Below are 20,432 nucleotides of genomic sequence, written 5' to 3'. Positions count from 1 at the left end.
CCCCCCCCCCCCCCCCCCCCCCCCCCCCCCGCCCAACTCCCGACACGAATCGCTGCCGCCGTTTTTTTTACGGCCGGCAGCGATTCACAGCTCATAGATGGGCCGAAGTCCCAGCCCTTTACGCTGTTTTTACGAACGGCAAACACACCTGGTCTGGCCGTTCGTAAAAACGGCGGGAACAACTCGCTTTTTTATAACCATGGCACCGATTGGCACGGCAGTACCACGGCCGTGCCAAGGGTGCCATGGGCCCGCGATCGGTGGGCACCGATCGCGGGCAGCGGGCCCGATGCCCGCGCACTATTTGTCCTTCCGCCGCCCCGCAGTATCCATTCGCGGGGCGGCTGAGGGGCATCCCGGCCCGCGCATGCGCGGGTTTCGCGCAAATACGCGATGACGTCATCCGCGCATGCGCGGGTTGGAGTCTTCCAATCCGCGCATGCACGGCTGACGTCATATGACGCGTCAGCCGGCGCTAACTCCGGCAAGCGGGCTTAACGATATTCGTTAAGCCCGTCATGCCGGAGCCTACGGCGTCGGGCTGCTAGCCCCGACCGGGGACCAGAATCGGTTCCCGGTCGGGAAGGGGCGCGCTGGCGTCAAACCCACCCGGGTTTGACGCCAGCCTTACGATTTCTCCCGTTTTGGGAGAATCGCGCCCAGTGTTTATATCACAGCCAGAATTCTCCGAATGTTGGGATTCACATTTCCCGCTGGCAGCGCAGTCTCGCCTGTGGGTTTCCAGGCAACGTGGAAATCCCATTGACAAGTGGCGGGAAGGCAGAATTCCGCTGTCAGTGAACAGTGCGCCCCCGGGAAACACAAGGCTGGGGAACTGGACTATTCAGCCCCACACCTGTAACAAAATAAAACATTCAAGGGCACTTCCCAAGTACATAATCCAGCAAACTCTGTTTGAGCTGCAGGAGGTGATATTAGGACAGGTGACACAAAGCCTGCTCCTTTAAGCAATGTTTTAAAGCGGGCGGAGAGAGGTGGGGAGGTTTGCAAGTTCTTTCTTTATTATGTGCTCAGTTACCTCTTTCCATTTGTGGGATCTTGCTGTGCACAAATTAGCTTCTGTGCAACAGCAGGCATGTTTTGAATCCATTTAATTCACTGTGAACACCCGGGAGTTTATTTTAGTGGGCAGCATGGTAGCACAGTGGTTAGCACTGTTGCTTCACAGCTCCAGGGTCCCAGGTTCCATTCCCGGCTTGTGTCACTGTCTGTGCGGAGTCTGCACGTTCTCCCCGTGTCTGCGTGGGTTTCCTCCGGGTGCTCCGGTTTCCTCCCACAAGTCCTGAAAGACGTGCTGTTAGGTGAATTGGACATTCTGAATTCTCCCTCTGTGTACCCGAACAGGCGTCGGAACGTGGCGACGAGGGGATTTTCACAGTAACTTCATTGCAGTGTTAATGTAAGTGTAATGAACTCCAATTGGCTTTATTGGTTGGCCAATTGGAGTCTGAGCTCCCTCAATGATAGCTCATTGAGGGGGCCCATATAATCACCTGTGTAGGCTTTGTGAGCAGCCTTAAGTTGACTGGACTGCTAGCAGCACTGTTTGTAGCTGCTCCTGTGATATCGTTATTGTAAATAAATATTGGTGTGGTGACGGAACTCCTGCCTCCTGTGGATTACTACAGTAAGCCTACTTGTGACAATAATAAAGATGATTATTATTAAGGCCCTGTCATGGATTTGTGGGTGATCTCTTAAAAGTGTCTCTGTGCTATTCTTGCCTTGCTGTGTGAGTGCCCAAACATTCGATAGCTCACCAGAGAACTCAAGGGTAACTTGTGTTTTTGCTGAGTGAGATTGGCTGAGTGTTAAGGGACACAGCACTGCTGACACAGGAAGCCGTAGGATTAGGATCCCTGCGGAAAGCAGTCAGTATTCCTCAGAATGGGAATAGGAGAGTTAATGTGTTAAAGCAGTTGTGTATCACGATTAAAATCAGGAGCTTACAACTAAACGTTGACAATCTATGACTTCAGTATCTTAACAGAGACTTTCTTCAAATAAACAATTTGAAAACTGCAACTACATTTTGCAAAGCAAATAGAGTAACCTCTCTTCTAAAATAGTGGATAAAAAAAATTACATTAAGTACATATGACAATCTGACAGTTCTGGGCTATATTGTGCAGACTGATTTACATTAAAAATGTCAAATGAAAGAACTTATATTCCAACGACCAAAGTTTCTTTTCTTTTTTTAAAAATAAATTCAGAGTACCCAATTATATTTTTCCAATTAAGGGGCAGTTTATTGTGGCCAATCCACCAAACCTGCACATCTTTGGGTTGTGGGGGTGAAACCCACGCAGACACGGGGAGGAAGTGCAATCTCCACATGGACAGTGACCCAGGGCCAGGATCAAACCCGGGCCCTCGGCACCGTGAGGCAGCAGTGCTAACCACTGCGCCACCCTGCTGCCCCAGTTCCTTCTCAATGGTGTGGTAGTATGACTAGGGGTATTACGGTACCTGGAAGTGAGCTGCTGTTGGTGCAGAGGACTCGCTGCCCATTGGCCCGGGTAAGTCATGTGCCTCTCAGCCGATTGGCTGAGAGGTAGGTAGCTCCGCCTATGAGGCGGGATATAAGAACCCGTGCTTCCCGGCAGTCGGCCTTTCTTCTGTACGTCTGCTGCCGGGTACACATCTTGTGCATTAAAGCCTATCGTTCGGACTTCATCTACATTTCGTGTCCATAGATTGTGCATCAAATGGGAAGAAATAACTTCTATTTGTACGTGAGAGAATGACCCCTTTGATAAAGTCAATAAAACCACTCATAATCATCCTTTCCAAACACCTTGAATTCTACCTACAAGAACAAGGGTTACTGTTTTGAGGCAAAGTGTTCAAGTGGTTTTAGGTAATCTCCCGCTCAGTAGTCAGTAACTAATTCAGAATCCAGTAATCTAACCCATCCCGAGCTACCCCCAAGGGAATCAAAGTCAACCTTGTTGCCTGGAACTAGAGTCATACAGAGTTCAGGGCAGGTAGGGTCCTTCTCCAAAGGGCATTCGTGAACCATCGGAACATAGGATTTCGGAGCAGGAGTGGCCATTGATCCTGCTCCAACATTCACTTAGATCATGGCTTCATCTAGTAATGGCCTTGGGCTGGATTCCCTGATTTTAGGGCTATGTCCCCCACGCCAGTGTGGGAACGGTGACATTTTACACCAGAAAGATTGGCACAAAATGGTCACTGATTCCCCGTTTGGCTGGGGGTTAGCAGGTCAGCAGCGTAGAGCACCCGGCTCCAGCTGCCGATACGCCCCGGAGAATTGCCGGGTCCCTGGCCGCGCATGCGCATGGAGGCGGAATAGCGCCCCCCCCCTTCGGCCGGCTCGCACGCCTCGGACCACCCCCCAACAGTGCCCCCAGCCCCTGATAATGTCCCCCCCTGCCCGCGGATCGGCCCTCCCCCAACTGTGGCAGCACCGGACTGAGTCCGCAGCCGCCACGCCGCGTTCCCGACGGATCAGACCACACACCACCCACGTCGTGGGGAATTCGGTCGGTCGGGGGCGGAGCATCGGGGGGGCGGAGCCTCAGGCAATGTCCTGAGGCTGTCGATACGTGGTGTGGCGTATTCTGCGGGCACGGCGCTTTGGAGGGGGCGGAGCATTGCGAAAGCGGCGCCGCCCTCGATTACGTCGCAAACTTGGATTCTCCGGCCGGCCTAAACGGGATTTTGGCATCAGTGACGGGGAATTCAGCCCCTCACCTCTACTTTCCCATCTTCTTCCATTTAAAAAAAAAATATTTATTAAAGTTTTCAACCGTTTTTCAACAAACCCCCCCTTACAGAAAAAGGAAACAAGCTCACAAGAACACAACGTGCAAGAATTATACATAGGGATTTCCCCCATATAACAATAAGAACACAGATCGGGAAACGCCCCACCCTAACCCCAACGCCACCCAAAGGGCTACCAGGGACACAAAGGCCAGAATACCGGCCTCTTTCGCCTCCTGCACTCCTGGCTCGTCCGATACCCCAAATAATGCTACCCCCCCCCCCCCCCCCCCCCCCCAGCTCGGCTTGACCCGGGTGTTTGCCACCTTGGACATAGTCCTCGCAGAGCCCCTCCAAAACCCATCTAGCGCCGGGCACGTCCAGAGCATATGGGCGTGATTTGCTGGGCTCCCCGAGCACTTCACACATCTGTCCTCCACCCCAAAGAACCTACTCAACCTCGCCCCTGTCATATGCGCTCTGTGAACAACTTTAAACTGTATCAGGCTGAGCCTGGCGCAAGATGAGGAAGAATTAACCCTGCTCAGGACATCAGCCCACAACCCCTCATCGATCTCCTCCCTGACTTCCTCCTTCTACTTGCCCTTCAGCTCCTCCACCGAGGCCTCCTCCTCCTCTTGCAGCTCCTCCCATCTTCTTCCATGACCCTTGACCCCCCTGGACTATTAAAAATCTCTAACTCTGCCTGGAGTAAATTCAATGACCCAGACTCCACTGCTTTCAGGACAGGAGAGTTTCTAACAGCCCTTTGAGCTCGCACCAGCTATGGGCGGGTCGGGGGGTGGAAACTCCTGTGAGAATCGGGAAACGGGATTCTCGCCGGAATCCCGGGGGCACGGGGGGGCAAGGGTGGCAACAGGTTTGGCCAGACGAGAAACAATCGAGGGTATCCCTCCGGGTGGGTGCAGAGGTAAGTGTAGCCCCCAGGCGGTGGAGGGGGGATGGGGGAAGAGGGCCCAGGCAATGTCTGGTAACTTGTACCTACTAGAATTGGAATGGAGAGGGAAGGGAGATGGGAGGAGGACAGATGAATGAGTCGGCTCCATTGACCGGCATGATAGTTTGCCAGCACCTTCTCCTCCTATTCCAAGGCCATTTTCCAGAGGCCATGTTGGCCACACAATGGCTACCTGCCCGCAAGTAGCGGGTAGCTATTTATGGCCAAGAGGCCAATTGGAATTTTCCAATCAGTCTGCAAGTCTCTGTGCACAGAAACAGTGTCCTGGAGGCAGCCTCCCAGCGGTAGGCCAGGGCTGAATGTGGGCCAGCACTCCAGAAAGACTTAGAGAGACTCCCTTCCTGCCTGGCTACAAGTACAACTGCTTCACCATGGTAACCTGGAATCATAGAATCATAGAATTTACAGTGCAGAAGGAGGCCATTCAGCCCATCGAGTCTGCACTGGACCCTGGAAAGAGCACCCTACCCAAGCCCACACCTCCACCCTACCCCCGTAACCCAGTAACCCCACCTAACCTTTTGGACACTAAGTGGCAATTGATCATGGCCAATCCACCGAACCTGCACAGCTTTGGACTGTGGGAGGAAAGCGGAGCACCCGGAGGAAACCCACGCAGACACGGGGAGAACGTGCAAACTCTGCACAGACAGGAACCTGAGGCTGGAATTGAACCCAGGACCCTGGAGCTGTGAGGCAGCAGTGCTAACCACTGTGCCACCGCGCCGCCCGCGAACAGCATTGTTTATTTCAGATTCTGTAAATTGCTGAGAGGGCACCTCAATCTGGAGGCCCCTATTGGTGATACAGCTTCGAGAGCCTGTCTGCGGCCCCTAGCTACACTGTGAACACATCATCTGGCCATTAATTGGCCAGTCAAGGCAAAGTCATTGTCAGGCACTGTTTCCGACACAGTGTGGGGGTCGAGACCTCCATTTGTCCCTCACATCAGGGTCTTCAAACAAAACTTAAAATCCTGGCCGGAATCTCGAGATTGCTTGAGCAGTAACATAATCTAGGCTACTGAACCCCGGGTGAAGGCCTATCATCCTTTAATCCTTCTGCAGATTCCATGACAATTTATATCTTTAGCTTTTATGAGCAAAGTGTAATGATGGAGTTGCTCAAAGCTGCCAATCAAAGTTCATTTCTTTCCAACAATAACACGCTTTTCAAGATTAAATAGCCCCATTTACAGATCGGGTGGGTATTATGGGGTGGATTGACTCTGAAATCTGATCACTCATTTCATGCCACAAAGTCTTTGGACAAAAACATAGAGAAAACACTGTTGCATTGTTACTGCGATTGCTTTGACATTTCAGGTCATGATAAAAGTTGTCTGGAATTGTGTGTTGGTTTCCCAACATAATTAATTCAGGATAATTCACTTTCTATTGCTGGTCCCTTTGGAATGACCTCTGGTGAGTTGTGATGATGCTCCGGCCTACCTGCTCACTGGCCGTGCATCACGTTATGGGGCAGCAAAGGAGCGATTCCTCCTGTTCCCCTGTATTTGTTCTGTATGGGATGAACCTCTCCATTAGGGTGATGTTGGATAGGGACACTGGGCGCTATTTGGCGGACTTCAGTTAAAGTCCGCTGAACCGCGCGTTTAGCGATGAGTTTCTTGGCACCCACACAGCTGAGAAACATCCCACAATTCCATAAGACCATAAGACATAGGAGCAGAATTAGGCCACTCGGCCCATTGAGTCTGCTCCACCATTCAATCATGGCTGATCATTTCTCATCCCCATTCTCCTGCCTTCTTCCCATAACCCCTGATCCCCTTATTAATCAACAACCTATCTATCTCTGCCTTAAAGACACTCAGTGATTTGGCCTCCACAGCCTTCTGCGGCAAAGAGTTCCACAGATTCACCACCCTCTGGCTGAAGAAATTCCTCCTCATCTCTGTATTAAAGGATCGTCCCTTTAGTCTGAGATTGTGTCCTCTTGTTCTAGTTTTTCCTACAAGTTTGCACTGAGTGCTGAGCTTGTGGCATTTGAGTGCTACAGTGAGAGTTTGGTGACTGAGGGAGTATAAGGGTTATTTAAAGTCTAGTATTTCTTTTATTTAGTTAATTAACTTAAAAGTTGCTGTTTGGTCTATAAGAAGGTGAATTTTGAATCAGCTTTAAACAAGGTTCTACTTGGACTTACTTGCAGCTGGAGCTTGTTAATTAGTTAATTGTATTAGGCCAGTTTTTAGAAGCTAGAGTCACAGTATAAATAGGGGCTAGATACAGTGCAGACTTTGTTTGCACTGAGTGCTGAGCTTGTGGCATTTGAGTGCTACAGTGAGAGTTTGGTGACTGAGGGAGTATAAGGGTTATTTAAAGTCTAGTATTTCTTTTATTTAGTTAATTAACTTAAAAGTTGCTGTTTGGTCTATAAGAAGGTGAATTTTGAATCAGCTTTAAACAAGGTTCTACTTGGACTTACTTGCAGCTGGAGCTTGTTAATTAGTTAATTGTATTAGGCCAGTTTTTAGAAGCTAGAGTCACAGTATAAATAGGGGCTAGATACAGTGCAGACTTTGTTTGCACTGAGTGCTGAGCTTGTGGCATTTGAGTGCTACAGTGAGAGTTTGGTGACTGAGGGAGTATAAGGGTTATTTAAAGTCTAGTATTTCTTTTATTTAGTTAATTAACTTAAAAGTTGCTGTTTGGTCTATAAGAAGGTGAATTTTGAATCAGCTTTAAACAAGGTTCTACTTGGACTTACTTGCAGCTGGAGCTTGTTAATTAGTTAATTGTATTAGGCCAGTTTTTAGAAGCTAGAGTCACAGTATAAATAGGGGCTAGATACAGTGCAGACTTTGTTTGCACTGAGTGCTGAGCTTGTGGCATTTGAGTGCTACAGTGAGAGTTTGGTGACTGAGGGAGTATAAGGGTTATTTAAAGTCTAGTCTTTCTTTTATTTAGTTAATTAACTTAAAAGTTGCTGTTTGGTCTATAAGAAGGTGAATTTTGAATCAGCTTTAAACAAGGTTCTACTTGGACTTACTTGCAGCTGGAGCTTGTTAATTAGTTAATTGTATTAGGCCAGTTTTTAGAAGCTAGAGTCACAGTATAAATAGGGGCTAGATACAGTGCAGACTTTGTTTGCACTGAGTGCTGAGCTTGTGGCATTTGAGTGCTACAGTGAGAGTTTGGTGACTGAGGGAGTATAAGGGTTATTTAAAGTCTAGTCTTTCTTTTATTTAGTTAATTAACTTAAAAGTTGCTGTTTGGTCTATAAGAAGGTGAATTTTGAATCAGCTTTAAACAAGGTTCTACTTGGACTTACTTGCAGCTGGAGCTTGTTAATTAGTTAATTGCATTAGGCCAGTTTTTAGAAGCTAGAGTCACAGTATAAATAGGGGCTAGATACAGTGCAGACTTTGTTTGCACTGAGTGCTGAGCTTGTGGCATTTGAGTGCTACAGTGAGAGTTTGGTGACTGAGGGAGTATAAGGGTTATTTAAAGTCTAGTATTTCTTTTATTTAGTTAATTAACTTAAAAGTTGCTGTTTGGTCTATAAGAAGGTGAATTTTGAATCAGCTTTAAACAAGGTTCTACTTGGACTTACTTGCAGCTGGAGCTTGTTAATTAGTTAATTGTATTAGGCCAGTTTTTAGAAGCTAGAGTCACAGTATAAATAGGGGCTAGATACAGTGCAGACTTTGTTTGCACTGAGTGCTGAGCTTGTGGCATTTGAGTGCTACAGTGAGAGTTTGGTGACTGAGGGAGTTAGGTGAGGAGGGAGTAAGGTACTCCTTTCATTTAATTTCCTATATTTATCAAAGAGCGTGAAGGGAACCAGGAGTTTAGAGTACAGCTGACTGGGAGCAGAGTCGGAGGGCGGAGGTCCAGTTGGTCCACAGGGCAGCTAATTCTGTAAAGTAAGAGGGGATGGAGGCTAGGGCAGTTGCATGCTCCTCCTGTAGGATGTGGGTGGTGAGGGATACCACTGGTGTCCCCGCTGACTATACCTGCGGGAAGTGCACCCAACTCCAGCTCCTCAGAGACCGTGTTAAGGTACTGGAGCTGGAGCTGGATGAACTTCGGATCATCCGGGAGGCAGAGGGGGTCATAGAGAAGAGTTACAGGGAGGTAGCCACACCAAAGGTACTGGACAAGAGTAGCTGGGTTACAGTCAGGGGAAAGAAAACTAACAGGCAGACAGTGCAGGGATCCCTCGTGGCCATTCCCCTTCAAAACAAGTATACCGTTTTGGATGCTGTTGGGGGGGATGACCTACCGGGGGAAGGCCCCAGCGGCCAGGTCTCTGGCACTGAGTCTGGCTCTGGGGCTCAGAAGGGAAGGGGGGAGCATAGAAAAGCAATAGTAATAGGAGATTCAATGGTTAGGGGAATAGATAGGAGATTCTGTGGTCGCGAGCGAGACTCCCGAAAGGTATGTTGCCTCCCAGGTGCCAGGGCCAGGGATGTCTCTGATCGTGTCTTCAGGATCCTGAAGGGGGAGGGTGAGCAGCCAGAAGTCGTGGTGCACATTGGTACCAACGATGTAGGTAGGAAAAAGGGTGTGGAGGTAATAAACAAGTTTAGGGAGTTAGGCTGGAAGTTAAGGGCCAGGACAGACAGAGTTGTCATCTCTGGTTTGTTGCCGGTGCCACGTGATAGCGAGGCTAGGAATAGGGAGAGAGTGCAGTTGAACACGTGGCTGCAGGAATGGTGTAGGAGGGAGGGCTTCAGGTATTTGGATAATTGGAGCGCATTCTGGGGAAGGTGGGACCTGTACAAGCAGGACGGGTTGCATCTGAACCAGAGGGGCACCAATATCCTGGGGGGGAGGTTTTCTAGTACTCTTCGGGAGGGTTTAAACTAATTTGGCAGGGGAATGGGAACCGGATCTGTAGTCCAGCAACTAAGGTAGACGATAGTCAGGATGCCAAAGCACGTAGTGATGCAGTGGGGAAGGTAACAATGACAAAGGAGAGTACTTGCAGGCAAGGAGATGGGTTGAAGTGTGTATACTTTAATGCAAGAAGCATCAGGAATAAGGTGGGTGAACTTAATGCATGGATCGGTACTTGGGACTACGATGTGGTGGCCATCACGGAAACTTGGATAGAAGAGGGGCAGAAATGGTTGTTGGAGGTCCCTGGTTATAGATGTTTCAACAAGATTAGGGAGGATGGTAAAAGAGGTGGGGGGGTGGCATTGTTAATTAGAGATAGTATAACAGCTGCAGAAAGGCAGTTCGAGGGGGATCTGCCTACTGAGGTAATATGGGTTGAAGTTAGAAATAGGAAAGGAGCAGTCACCTTGTTGGGAGTGTTCTATAGGCCCCCCAATAGCAGCAGAGATGTGGAGGAACAGATTGGGAAACAGATTCTGGAAAGGTGCAGAAGTCACAGGGTAGTAGTCATGGGCGACTTCAACTTCCCAAACATTGAGTGGAAACTCTTTAGATCAAATAGTTTGGATGGGGTAGTGTTTGTGCAGTGTGTCCAGGAAGCTTTTCTAACACAGTATGTAGATTGTCCGACCAGAGGGGAGGCCATATTGGATTTAGTACTTGGTAATGAACCAGGGCAGGTGATAGATTTGTTAGTGGGGGAGCATTTTGGAGGTAGTGACCACAATTCTGTGACTTTCACTTTAGTAATGGAGAGGGATAGGTGCGAGCAACAGGGCAAGGTTTATAATTGGGGGAAGGGTAAATACAATGCTGTCAGACAAGAATTGAAGTGCAGAAGTTGGGAACATAGGCTGTCAGGGAAGGACACAAGTGAAATGTGGAACTTGTTCAAGGATCAGGTACTGCGTGTCTTTGATATGTATGTCCCTGTCAGGCAGGGAAGAGATGGTCGAGTGAGGGAACCATGGTTGACAAGAGAGGTTGAATGTCTTGTTAAGAGGAAGAAGGAGACTTATGTAAGGCTGAAGAAACAAGGTTCAGACAGGGCGCTGGAGGGATACAAGATAGCCAGGAGGGAACTGAAGAAAGGGATTAGGAGAGCTAAGAGAGGGCATGAAAAATCTTTGGCGGGTAGGATCAAGGAAAACCCCAAGGCCTTTTACACATACGTGAGAAATATGAGAATGACTAGAGTGAGAGTAGGTCCGATTAAGGACAGTAGCGGGAGATTGTGTATTGAGTCTGAAGAGATAGGAGAGGTCTTGAACAAGTATTTTTCTTCAGTATTTACAAATGAGAGGGGCCATATTGTTGGAGAGGACAGCGTGAAGCAGACTGATAAGCTTGAGGAGATACTTGTCAGGAAGGAAGATGTGTTGCGCGTTTTGAAAAACTTGAGGATAGACAAGTCCCCCGGGCCTGACGGGATATATCCAAGGATTCTCTGGGAAGCAAGAAATGAAATTGCAGAGCCGTTGGCAATGATCTTTTCGTCCTCGCTGTCAACAGGGGTGGTACCAGAGGATTGGAGAGTGGCGAATGTCGTGCCCCTGTTCAAAAAAGGGAATAGGGATAACCCTGGGAATTACAGGCCAGTTAGTCTTACTTCGGTGGTAGGCAAAGTAATGGAAAGGGTACTGAGGGATAGGATTTCTGAGCATCTGGAAAGGCATTGCTTGATTAGGGATAGTCAGCACGGATTTGTGAGGGGTAGGTCTTGCCTTACAAGTCTTATTGAATTCTTTGAGGAGGTGACCAAGCATGTGGATGAAGGTAAAGCAGTGGATGTAGTGTACATGGATTTTAGTAAGGCATTTGATAAGGTTCCCCATGGTAGGCTTATGCAGAAAGTAAGGAGGCATGGGATAGTGGGAAATTTGGCCAGTTGGATAACAAACTGGCTAACCGATAGAAGACAGAGAGTTGTGGTGGATGGCAAATATTCAGCCTGGAGCCCAGTTATCAGTGGCGTACCGCAGGGATCAGTTCTGGGTCCTCTGCTGTTTGTGATTTTCATTAACGACTTGGATGAGGGAGTTGAAGGGTGGGTCAGTAAATTTGCAGATGATACGAAGATTGGTGGAGTTGTGGATAGTGAGGAGGGCTGTTGTCGGCTTCAAAGAGACATAGATAGAATGCAGAGCTGGGCTGAGAAGTGGCAGATGGAGTTTAACCCTGACAAGTGTGAGGTTGTCCATTTTGGAAGGACAAATCTGAATGCGGAATACAGGGTTAATGGTAGGGTTCTTGGCAATGTGGAGGAGCAGAGAGATCTTGGGGTCTATGTTCATTGTTCTTTGAAAGTTGCCACTCAAGTGGATAGAGCTGTGAAGAAGGCCTATGGTGTGCTAGCGTTCATTAGCAGAGGGATTGAATTTAAGAGCCGTGAGGTGATGATGCAGCTGTACAAAACCTTGGTCAGGCCACATTTGGAGTACTGTGTGCAGTTCTGGTCACCTCATTTTAGGAAGGATGTGGAAGCTTTGGAAAAGGTGCAAAGGAGATTTACCAGGATGTTGCCTGGAATGGAGAGTAGGTCATACGAGGAAAGATTGAGGGTGTTAGGCCTTTTCTCATTAGAACGGAGAAGGATGAGGGGTGACTTGATAGAGGTTTATAAGATGATCAGGGGAATAGATAGAGTAGACAGTCAGAGACTTTTTCCCCGGGTGGAACACACCATTACAAGGGGACATAAATTTAAGATAAATGGTGGAAGATATAGAGGGGATGTCAGAGGTAGGTTCTTTACCCAGAGAGTAGTGGGAGCATGGAATGCACTGCCTGTGGTAGTAGTTGAGTCGGAAAATTTATGGACCTTCAAGCGGCTATTGGATAGGTACTTGGATTAGGGTAGAATAAGGGAGTGTAGGTTAACTTCTTAAGGGCAGCACGGTAGCATTGTGGATAGCACAATTGCTTCACAGCTCCAGGGTCCCAAGTTCGATTTCGACTTGGGTCACTGTCTGTGTGGAGTCTGCACATCCTCCCCGTGACTGCGTGGGTTTCCTCCGGGTACTCCGGTTTCCTCCCACAGTCCAAAGATGTGCAGGTTGGGTGGATTGGCCATGACAAATTGTCCAAAATTCTATGATTAACCTAGGACAAAAGTTCGGCGCAACATCGTGGGCCGAAGGGCCTGTTCTGTGCTGTATTTCTCTATCTCTATCTATAAGTGGAAACATCTTCGCCACATCCACTCTATCCAGGCCTCGCAGTATCCTGTAAGTTTCAATAAGATCCCCCTCATCCTTCTAAACTCCCACAAGTACAGACCCAGAGTCCTCAACCGTTCCTCATCCGACAAGCTCTTCATTCCAGGGATCATTCTTATGAACCTCCTCTGGACCCTTTCCAAGGCCAGCACATCCTTCCTTAGATTGTCCAAGTCCTTCTGCAGCCTTCTTGCTTCCTCAATACTACCTGTCCCTCGACAGGTCTTTGTATCATCTGCAAACTTGGCAACAGTGCCTTCAGTTCCTTCCTCCAGATCATTAATGTGCAGGGCAGCACGGTAGCATAGTGGTTAGCACAATTGCTTCACAGCTCCAGGGTCCCAGGTTCGATTCCCGGCATGGGTCACTGTCTGTGCGGAGTCTGCACGTTCTCCCTGTGTGTGCGTGGGTTTCCTCCGGGTGCTCCGGTTTCCTCCCACAGTCCATAGATGTGCAGGTTAGGTGGATTGGCAATGATAAATTGCCCTTAGTGTCCAAAATTGCCCTTAGTGTTGGGTGGGGTTACTGTGTTATGGGGCTAGGGCGGAGGTGTGGGTTTGGATAGGGTGCTCTTTCCAAGAGCCGGTGCAGACTCGATGGGCCGAATGGCCTCCTTCTGCACTGTAAATTCTATGAAATTCTATGAAATTAATGTACAATGTAATTCAACAGCATTTGCCGTTTTTTTGGGCCTTGAGGGGATTCTCTCCACCAAGGCTGTACTTTGAGGGATGTACTGCTGGCTTTCACCAGTTGGCCTGATCTTTCCTCCCCCACCTTTTAAGCACCCGCCCTTCCGTTTTAGACCCCCCTCCACCTCTCCCAACCTTGGGGAGACCCCCGGGAACCTCCTTCAACCTGGCAAGGCCCCCCCGCACCTGGACACAGCCAGCCTGGCATACTGGCAGTGCCAGGATGTGAGTGACAGGATGCCAAGGTGGCACTGCCAGGGTTCCCGGCTGGCAAGGTGCCCGGATTCCAGTGGGAGAGTCAGGCCCTGTCCCCACCATCCAAGGGTCTCCAACGGCCTGGGAGACCCAAGCAGGTGCCGATACGCCTGGACCACGTTTGTGTGGGCTTGTACTAGACGATGCCTGCTGGGATCTCCCAGGAAAAGCGTGATTCGCCCGATTCATCCAGTAATTCCGGGGCACATGACTCATTTGAATATGCTGATCCGGATCACACCCAGCGAGTGTGAGATCCAGATCACGATATCGTGCGAGAATCTGTTGAATCTCCTGAGACTGTTTGATTCAAAGGCCTCGTTCCAACATCAAGTCAGGTGCGAGGAGGCCGCTGAATCGTGTCCATTGAAGGACTTCAGGAGCCTTTAGAACAGGAGGAGGTAATTTATCCCTTAATCCAGCTCCATTTGCCTCTACTCCATATCCCATGTGACCTTATGGTGTCATAGTCTCCTCAAACATTTGCCTGCTCCACCATGACCACACCTTGGCAACAGTCTGTACCGCCTCCAAGATGCACAGCAGGAACTTAGCTAGGCTGTAAAAACCTGCAACTTCTACCACCTCGGAGGACAAGTGCAGCAGACGCATGGGAACACCACCAACCTCCAAGTCCTCTGCAAGACACACAGCATCCTGACTTGGAACTAAATCGGCGTTCCTTCATGGTAATTGTGTCAAAATCCAGGAACTCCCTTCCTCACAGCACTGTGAGCATTCCTGAACCACATGGACTGTAACAGAACAGAAAGTGAGTTCACCAATTCCTGGTGATGACAGAATGTGCTGGAGGAATGGTGTTGGACTGAAATGTTGCGGCGGTATACACAGCCTCTCTGTGGGCACGGTATAACCAGAAATAAATCTATGCACACTTTTGGGTGCGTTTCGCGGGGTGTTTCTTGGTGGCTGCAGCTCTGAGTAAGACCCCGCTACTCATTACCCTCAGGGAGTTTGCCTCCACCGAGGCCTCAGAGTCAGTTCCTGCTGCGTGCCCAGCAGGAAGGTCTCCTCACAGATTGTCTGGCTGCCCTGTACACCCCCACAATTCCACCCCCCTGAGGCTTTCAGCAACCCCCCCCCCTCCCCCTCTTTTTCTCAACCCCCCTCCCAGCCCCCCAGCCTTGGGATGGCCCCAGGAACGCCCACTCACTACCCCTCCACCTGTTAAGGGCTCACGGGCCGGATCCCTAAGCAGGTCCAACCTGGCGCCTGGGCACCCTGTCAAAGCCACCCTCGCAGTGCTCATGCCAGCCTGACGGTGCATGGGTGGCACTGCCAGGGTTCCATGTTGGCAGCGCCAAGGTGCCAGAGGGAGTGCCAGGGTGCCAACCTGCCCTGTCCCTGACCACCCGTCAGTCTCCAATGGCCAGTGAGACCCCCCACCCCCATTCTGACTGGTCCATGTCTGTGGAGACCAGTGCTGGGGCAATGGCGAGGTCTCATGGACATGCCCGTTAGGTCCTGGGTGCCGGGAGAATCTCGCAAACGCATGTTTAAATGAGCCTAATGCCTCATTTAAATATGCTGATCTCGATCACGCCCAGTAAGGGCGAGATCCAGATCGCGCGTCTCGCGAGTCTCCGTTAAATCTGGAGAGGTGTTTTGAGTGTCGCAAATCTCACGAGACGTCTCTGGCGAGATTCAACTGCCTCCTCCCGCCACCAAGTCAGGCTCGACCGGGCTGTTAAATCGCGCCCTGTATATGCAGCAGGCTGTTTATTGGCCACCCCTCACTGCTGTATTGTCAGCTGATAGTGGGATCCACCAATGAACACGTGTCTCCCCTGCCCACTGCGGGTCCTGGCACACAAACGGAAGTGATGCCCACGTCCACGCCACTGTCAGCTCCCACTCTCCTCGTATCAAATCCTGCCCCGTTTCTCAGTTTGAACTATTGAGTACCTGTAGCATTTTAAACCCATCAATGACATCGCATCAAAATCTTCATCACTACGTCAAAGAATAAACTATTATTGGTGATCGGATGCAATTCCATCGTGTGTTTTCATAACCCTTCGTATTGTTTTTAAACAGCATGAAATTTGAAGAAACACTTGCAGATTGGAACCGCAGATTGATATTCTGATTCTAACTGGAACCAGATGGTAGATAAATCTTCAATCAAACCTTTATTATTTCTGCTTCCTCCTAAATTAATTTGAATGACTCATTTAAATCGGGATCTGTGTAATCACAGAGCAAAATGCAATCATGGAACAATCAGCAAGTTAACACACAACGAGAGCTGACAGGAAGTCCACAAGTTGCCAGATTGATAAATCTTTGTGGATTGTGAGGGAGAGACTAGGAGACGCAGCACAAATTGTAGAACGGCATTGAATCCACAGCACAGGAACAGGATAAACTGCCCCCATTCACACTGTTCTGCTGTTTATGATCCACTCAAGCCTCCTCCCACCCTCCTCTTCATCGCACTCCATCAACACATCCTTCAGTTCCCCCCCCCCCCCCCCCCCCTCATGTGATCATCTATCTTTCTCTTCAATGCATCAATTCTATTGGTGCAATTCTATTCCCCACTTAAGATACCCGTGTCTACATACAACAAAACCTGGACCTAACCAGGCTTGGGCTGACAAGTGGTAAGTCATGTTTGCGCCAGGCAATGACCATCTCCTACAAGAGAGGATCTAATCATCTCCCGTGACATTCAATGGCGTTACCATCGCTGAATCCCCCACTTTCAAAATCCTGGGGATTATCATGAACCAGAAACTGACTGGGCCAACCATATAAATACTCTGGCTAAAGGAGCAAGTCAGGTTGAGAATTCTGTGGAGAGTAATTCACCTTCTGACTCCCCAAAGCCTGTCCGCCATCTACAAGGTTCAGGTCAGGAGTGTGATGGAATACTCTCCACGTGCCTGGATGAGCTCCAACAACACTCAAAAAGCTCGAGAACATCCAGGACAAAGCAGCTCATGCTTGATTGGCACCCCATCCTCCATCTTCAACATTCACTCGCCCCCACCATTAGCACAAAATGGCAGGATGGTACAAGGGAGGCACGTGGTACAGTGGTCAGCACAGCTGCCTCACCACGCCAGGGACCCAGGTTAGATTCCAACTTTGGGTCACTGTCTGTGTGGAGTTTGCACGTTCTCCCCGTGTCTGCGTGGGTTTCCATTACTCCTTTTACTGTTAATTACTGATAATTACTGTTCATTGACATCTTGCTTTTTATCTTTCAGGCTTGTTACCTATTTAATGGTTAATAAACTTTGGGAATTCACCACTTAAAGTTTTCTATCCTGTCATGTGGTGAAGTCTGTAAATCCTGGTGTGATTTATAATTGGGGAGTTATCGCAAACATGTGGACCCCATAAACCTCAGTTCAAGACGATACCACCCCCCCCCCCCCCCCCCCCCCCCGTTACGACTATATTGCTTTTTGCTTCTCTCCCACTCCCCAGGAAAAGCTTCCTGTACCATGGTGCCATGGTCAGTTTGCTCAGCCACCCTGCTGCCCCATTCTTACCCAAACAAGCTGCGGGAACCTCAAACCTGCTGGGACAATGTCAGAGGCTGACACTCCTGCATTCCTGCCCTCTGGATTCTCTTAACTATCTCACACACAGTCGCATCCTCCAGTCCCCGACGACTGACCAGATCAGAAGACCCTGTCCCAAGAGGTGTGAATGCCGACTGGCACAAAGCATCCAGGAAACCTTTCCCCCTCCCTGGAGTATCGGGGTGGCCAGGATAGTCACAATCAGATCTGTCATGATCTCAGGCTTGAAGTCCATAAGACCATAAGACATAGCAGCAGGATTAGGCCATTCGGCCCATCGAGTCCTCTCCGCCATTCAATCATGGCTGATATGTTTCTTATTCCCATTCTCCTGCCTTCTCCCCATGACCCCTGATGAACAGCTGAATAGTCTATTCATTCTATCCACAGGTACATTACGTTACACCAGCCTGGGTGAGTGCACGGTCAATTCCAGCCCCTCAGGCCCCGGTCAATTCCAGCCCCTCAGGCCCCGGTCAATTCCAGCCCCTCAGGCCCCGGTCAATTCCAGCCCCTCAGAACCCCGGTCAATTCCAGCCCCTCAGGCCCAGGTCAATTCCAGCCCCTCAGGCCCCGGTCAATTCCAGCCCCTCAGGCCCCGGTCAATTCCAGCCCCTCAGGCCCCGGTCAATTCCAGCCCCTCAGAACCCCGGTCAATTCCAGCCCCTCAGGCCCCGGTCAATTCCAGCCCCTCAGGCCCCGGCCAATTCCAGCCCCTCAGGCCCCGGCCAATTCCAGCCCCTCAGGCCCCGGTCAATTCCAGCCCCTCAGGCCCCGGTCAATTCCAGCCCCTCAGGCCCCGGTCAATTCCAGCCCCTCAGGCCCCAGAGTCACAACACAAGTGAATTAACCAATAATTTGTATAAATAATCCCAAAGTTTTTGGTCCTTAGCTGCCCAATGATTACAGCCACACGAGGCGGGATTCTCCGTCGTCCGACCCCGATATCGTAATCGGCGATCGGGAGTAGATTCCCTTCTGACGCCCAAATCGGGGGTGCCTGTTTGATGCTGCTTTTCTAGTCTCTGCCTCCCCCCGAAATGGTGTCATCATGTCGCGCGTCGGATGCTGTTGGAATGGCGTTGACGTGTCACCTGAAGGCCCTCCCCCGATGGGCCAAGTTCCCGACTGCATGGTTGACGTGTGGTCTGAGCGGCCGGGAACCCTATGTGGCAGCCACGGACTGTGTCCAGCAGTGCCACAGTTTTTTTCTTAATTTAGTGTACCCAATTCATTTTTTCCAATTAAGGGACAATTTAGCGTAGCCAATCCACCTACCCTGCACATAAGACCATAAGACCATAAGACATAGGAGTGGAAGTAAGGCCATTCGGCCCATCGAGTCCACTCCACCATTCAATCATGGTTGATTTCAACTCCATTTACCCGCTCTCTCCCCATAGCCCTTAATTCCTCGAGAAATCAAGAATTTATCAATTTCTGTCTTAAAGACACTCAATGTCCCGGCCTCCACCGCCCTCTGTGGCAATGAATTCCACAGACCTACCACTCTCTGGCTGAAGAAATTTCTCCTCATCTCTGTTCTAAAGTGACTCCCTTTTATTCTAAGGCTGTGCCCCCGCGTCCTAGTCTCCCCTGCTAATGGAAACAACTTCCCTACGTCCATCCTATCCAAGCCATTCATTATCTTGTACGTTTCTATTAGATCTCCCCTCGACCTCCTAAACTCCAATGAATATAATCCCACGATCCTCAGACGTTCATCGTATGTTAGGCCTACCATTCCTGGGATCATCCGTGTGAATCTCCACTGGACCCGCTCCAGTGCCAGTATGTCCTTCATGAGGTATGGGGCCCAAAATTGCTCACAGTATTCTAAATGGGGCCTAACTAGTGCTTTATAAAGCCTCAGAAGTACATCCCTGCTTTTATATTCCAAGCCTCTTGAGATAAATGACAACATTACATTTGCTTTCTTAATTACGGACTCAACCTGCAAGTTTACCTTTAGAGAATCCTGGACTAGGACTCCCAAGTCCCTTTGCACTTTAGCATTATGAATTTTGTCACCGTTTAGAAAATAGTCCATGCCTCTATTCTTTTTTCCAAAGTGCAAGACCTCGCACTTGCCCACGTTGAATTTCATCAGCCACTTCTTGGACCATTCTCCTAAACTGTCTAAATCTTTCTGCAGCCTCCCCACCTCCTCAATACTACCTGCCCCTCCACCTATCTTTGTATCATCGGCAAACTTGGCCAGAATGCCCCAGTCCCGTCATCTAGATCGTTAATATATAAAGAGAACAGCTGTGGCCCCAACACTGAACCCTGCGGGACACCACTTGTCACCGGTTGCCATTCCGAAAAAGAACCTTTTATCCCAACTCTCTGCCTTCTGTCTGACAACCAATCGTCAATCCATGTTAGTACCTTGCCTCGAATACCATGGGCCCTTATTTTACTCAGCAGTCTCCCGTGAGGCACCTTGTCAAAGGCCTTTTGGAAGTCAAGATAGATAACATCCATTGGCTCTCCTTGGTCTAACCTATTTGTTATCTCTTCAAAGAACTCTAACAGGTTTGTCAGGCACGACCTCCCCTTACTAAATCCATGCTGACTTGTCCTAATCCGACCCTGCACTTCCAAGAATTTAGAAATCTCATCCTTAACGATGGATTCTAGAATTTTGCCAACAACCGAGGTTAGGCTAATTGGCCTATAATTTTCCATCTTTTTTCTTGTTCCCTTCTTGAACAGGGGGGTTACAACAGCGATTTTCCAATCCTCTGGGACTTTCCCTGATTCCAGTGACTTTTGAAAGATCAAAACTAACGCCTCCACTATTTCTTCAGCTATCTCCTTTAGAACTCAAGGATGTAGCCCATCTGGGCCCGGAGATTTATCAATTTTCAGACCTTTTAGTTTCTCTAGCACCTTCTCCTTTGTGATGGCAACCATATTCAACTCTGCCCCCTGACTTTCCTGAATTGTTGGGATATTACTCATGTCTTCTACTGTGAAGACTGACGCAAAGTACTTATTAAGTTCCTCAGCTATTTCCTTGTCTCCCATCACTAGATTACCAGCGTCATTTTGGAGCGGCCCAATCTTTGGGATGTGGGGGCGAAACCCACGCAGACATGGGG

The 20,432-nt window shown here is 49.3% G+C and overlaps 1 protein-coding gene across 4 annotated transcripts in view; it reads right to left on the bottom strand.

Moving 5' to 3' along the window:
- Positions 1-20,432, bottom strand: part of angpt4 (angiopoietin 4) — a 146,388-nt gene that overhangs the window by 78,330 nt on the left and 47,626 nt on the right. The window contains exon 1 of one of the 4 annotated variants that reach the window (XM_038803772.1): positions 1,040-1,127. The exons of the other annotated variants lie outside the window; for them this stretch is intronic. Coding sequence (XP_038659700.1) covers positions 1,040-1,111 — 72 coding nt within the window. The 5' untranslated portion in view covers positions 1,112-1,127. Of the gene's footprint in view, positions 1-1,039; positions 1,128-20,432 lie in introns of those variants that run through there. 4 annotated transcript variants of the gene reach the window in all.

Source organism: Scyliorhinus canicula, chromosome 7, assembly GCF_902713615.1.
Source record: "Scyliorhinus canicula chromosome 7, sScyCan1.1, whole genome shotgun sequence".
Lineage (NCBI taxonomy): Eukaryota > Metazoa > Chordata > Chondrichthyes > Carcharhiniformes > Scyliorhinidae > Scyliorhinus > Scyliorhinus canicula.
Note: the sequence above shows the minus strand (reverse complement) of the source record. Positions and strands in the feature narration are given on the sequence as shown.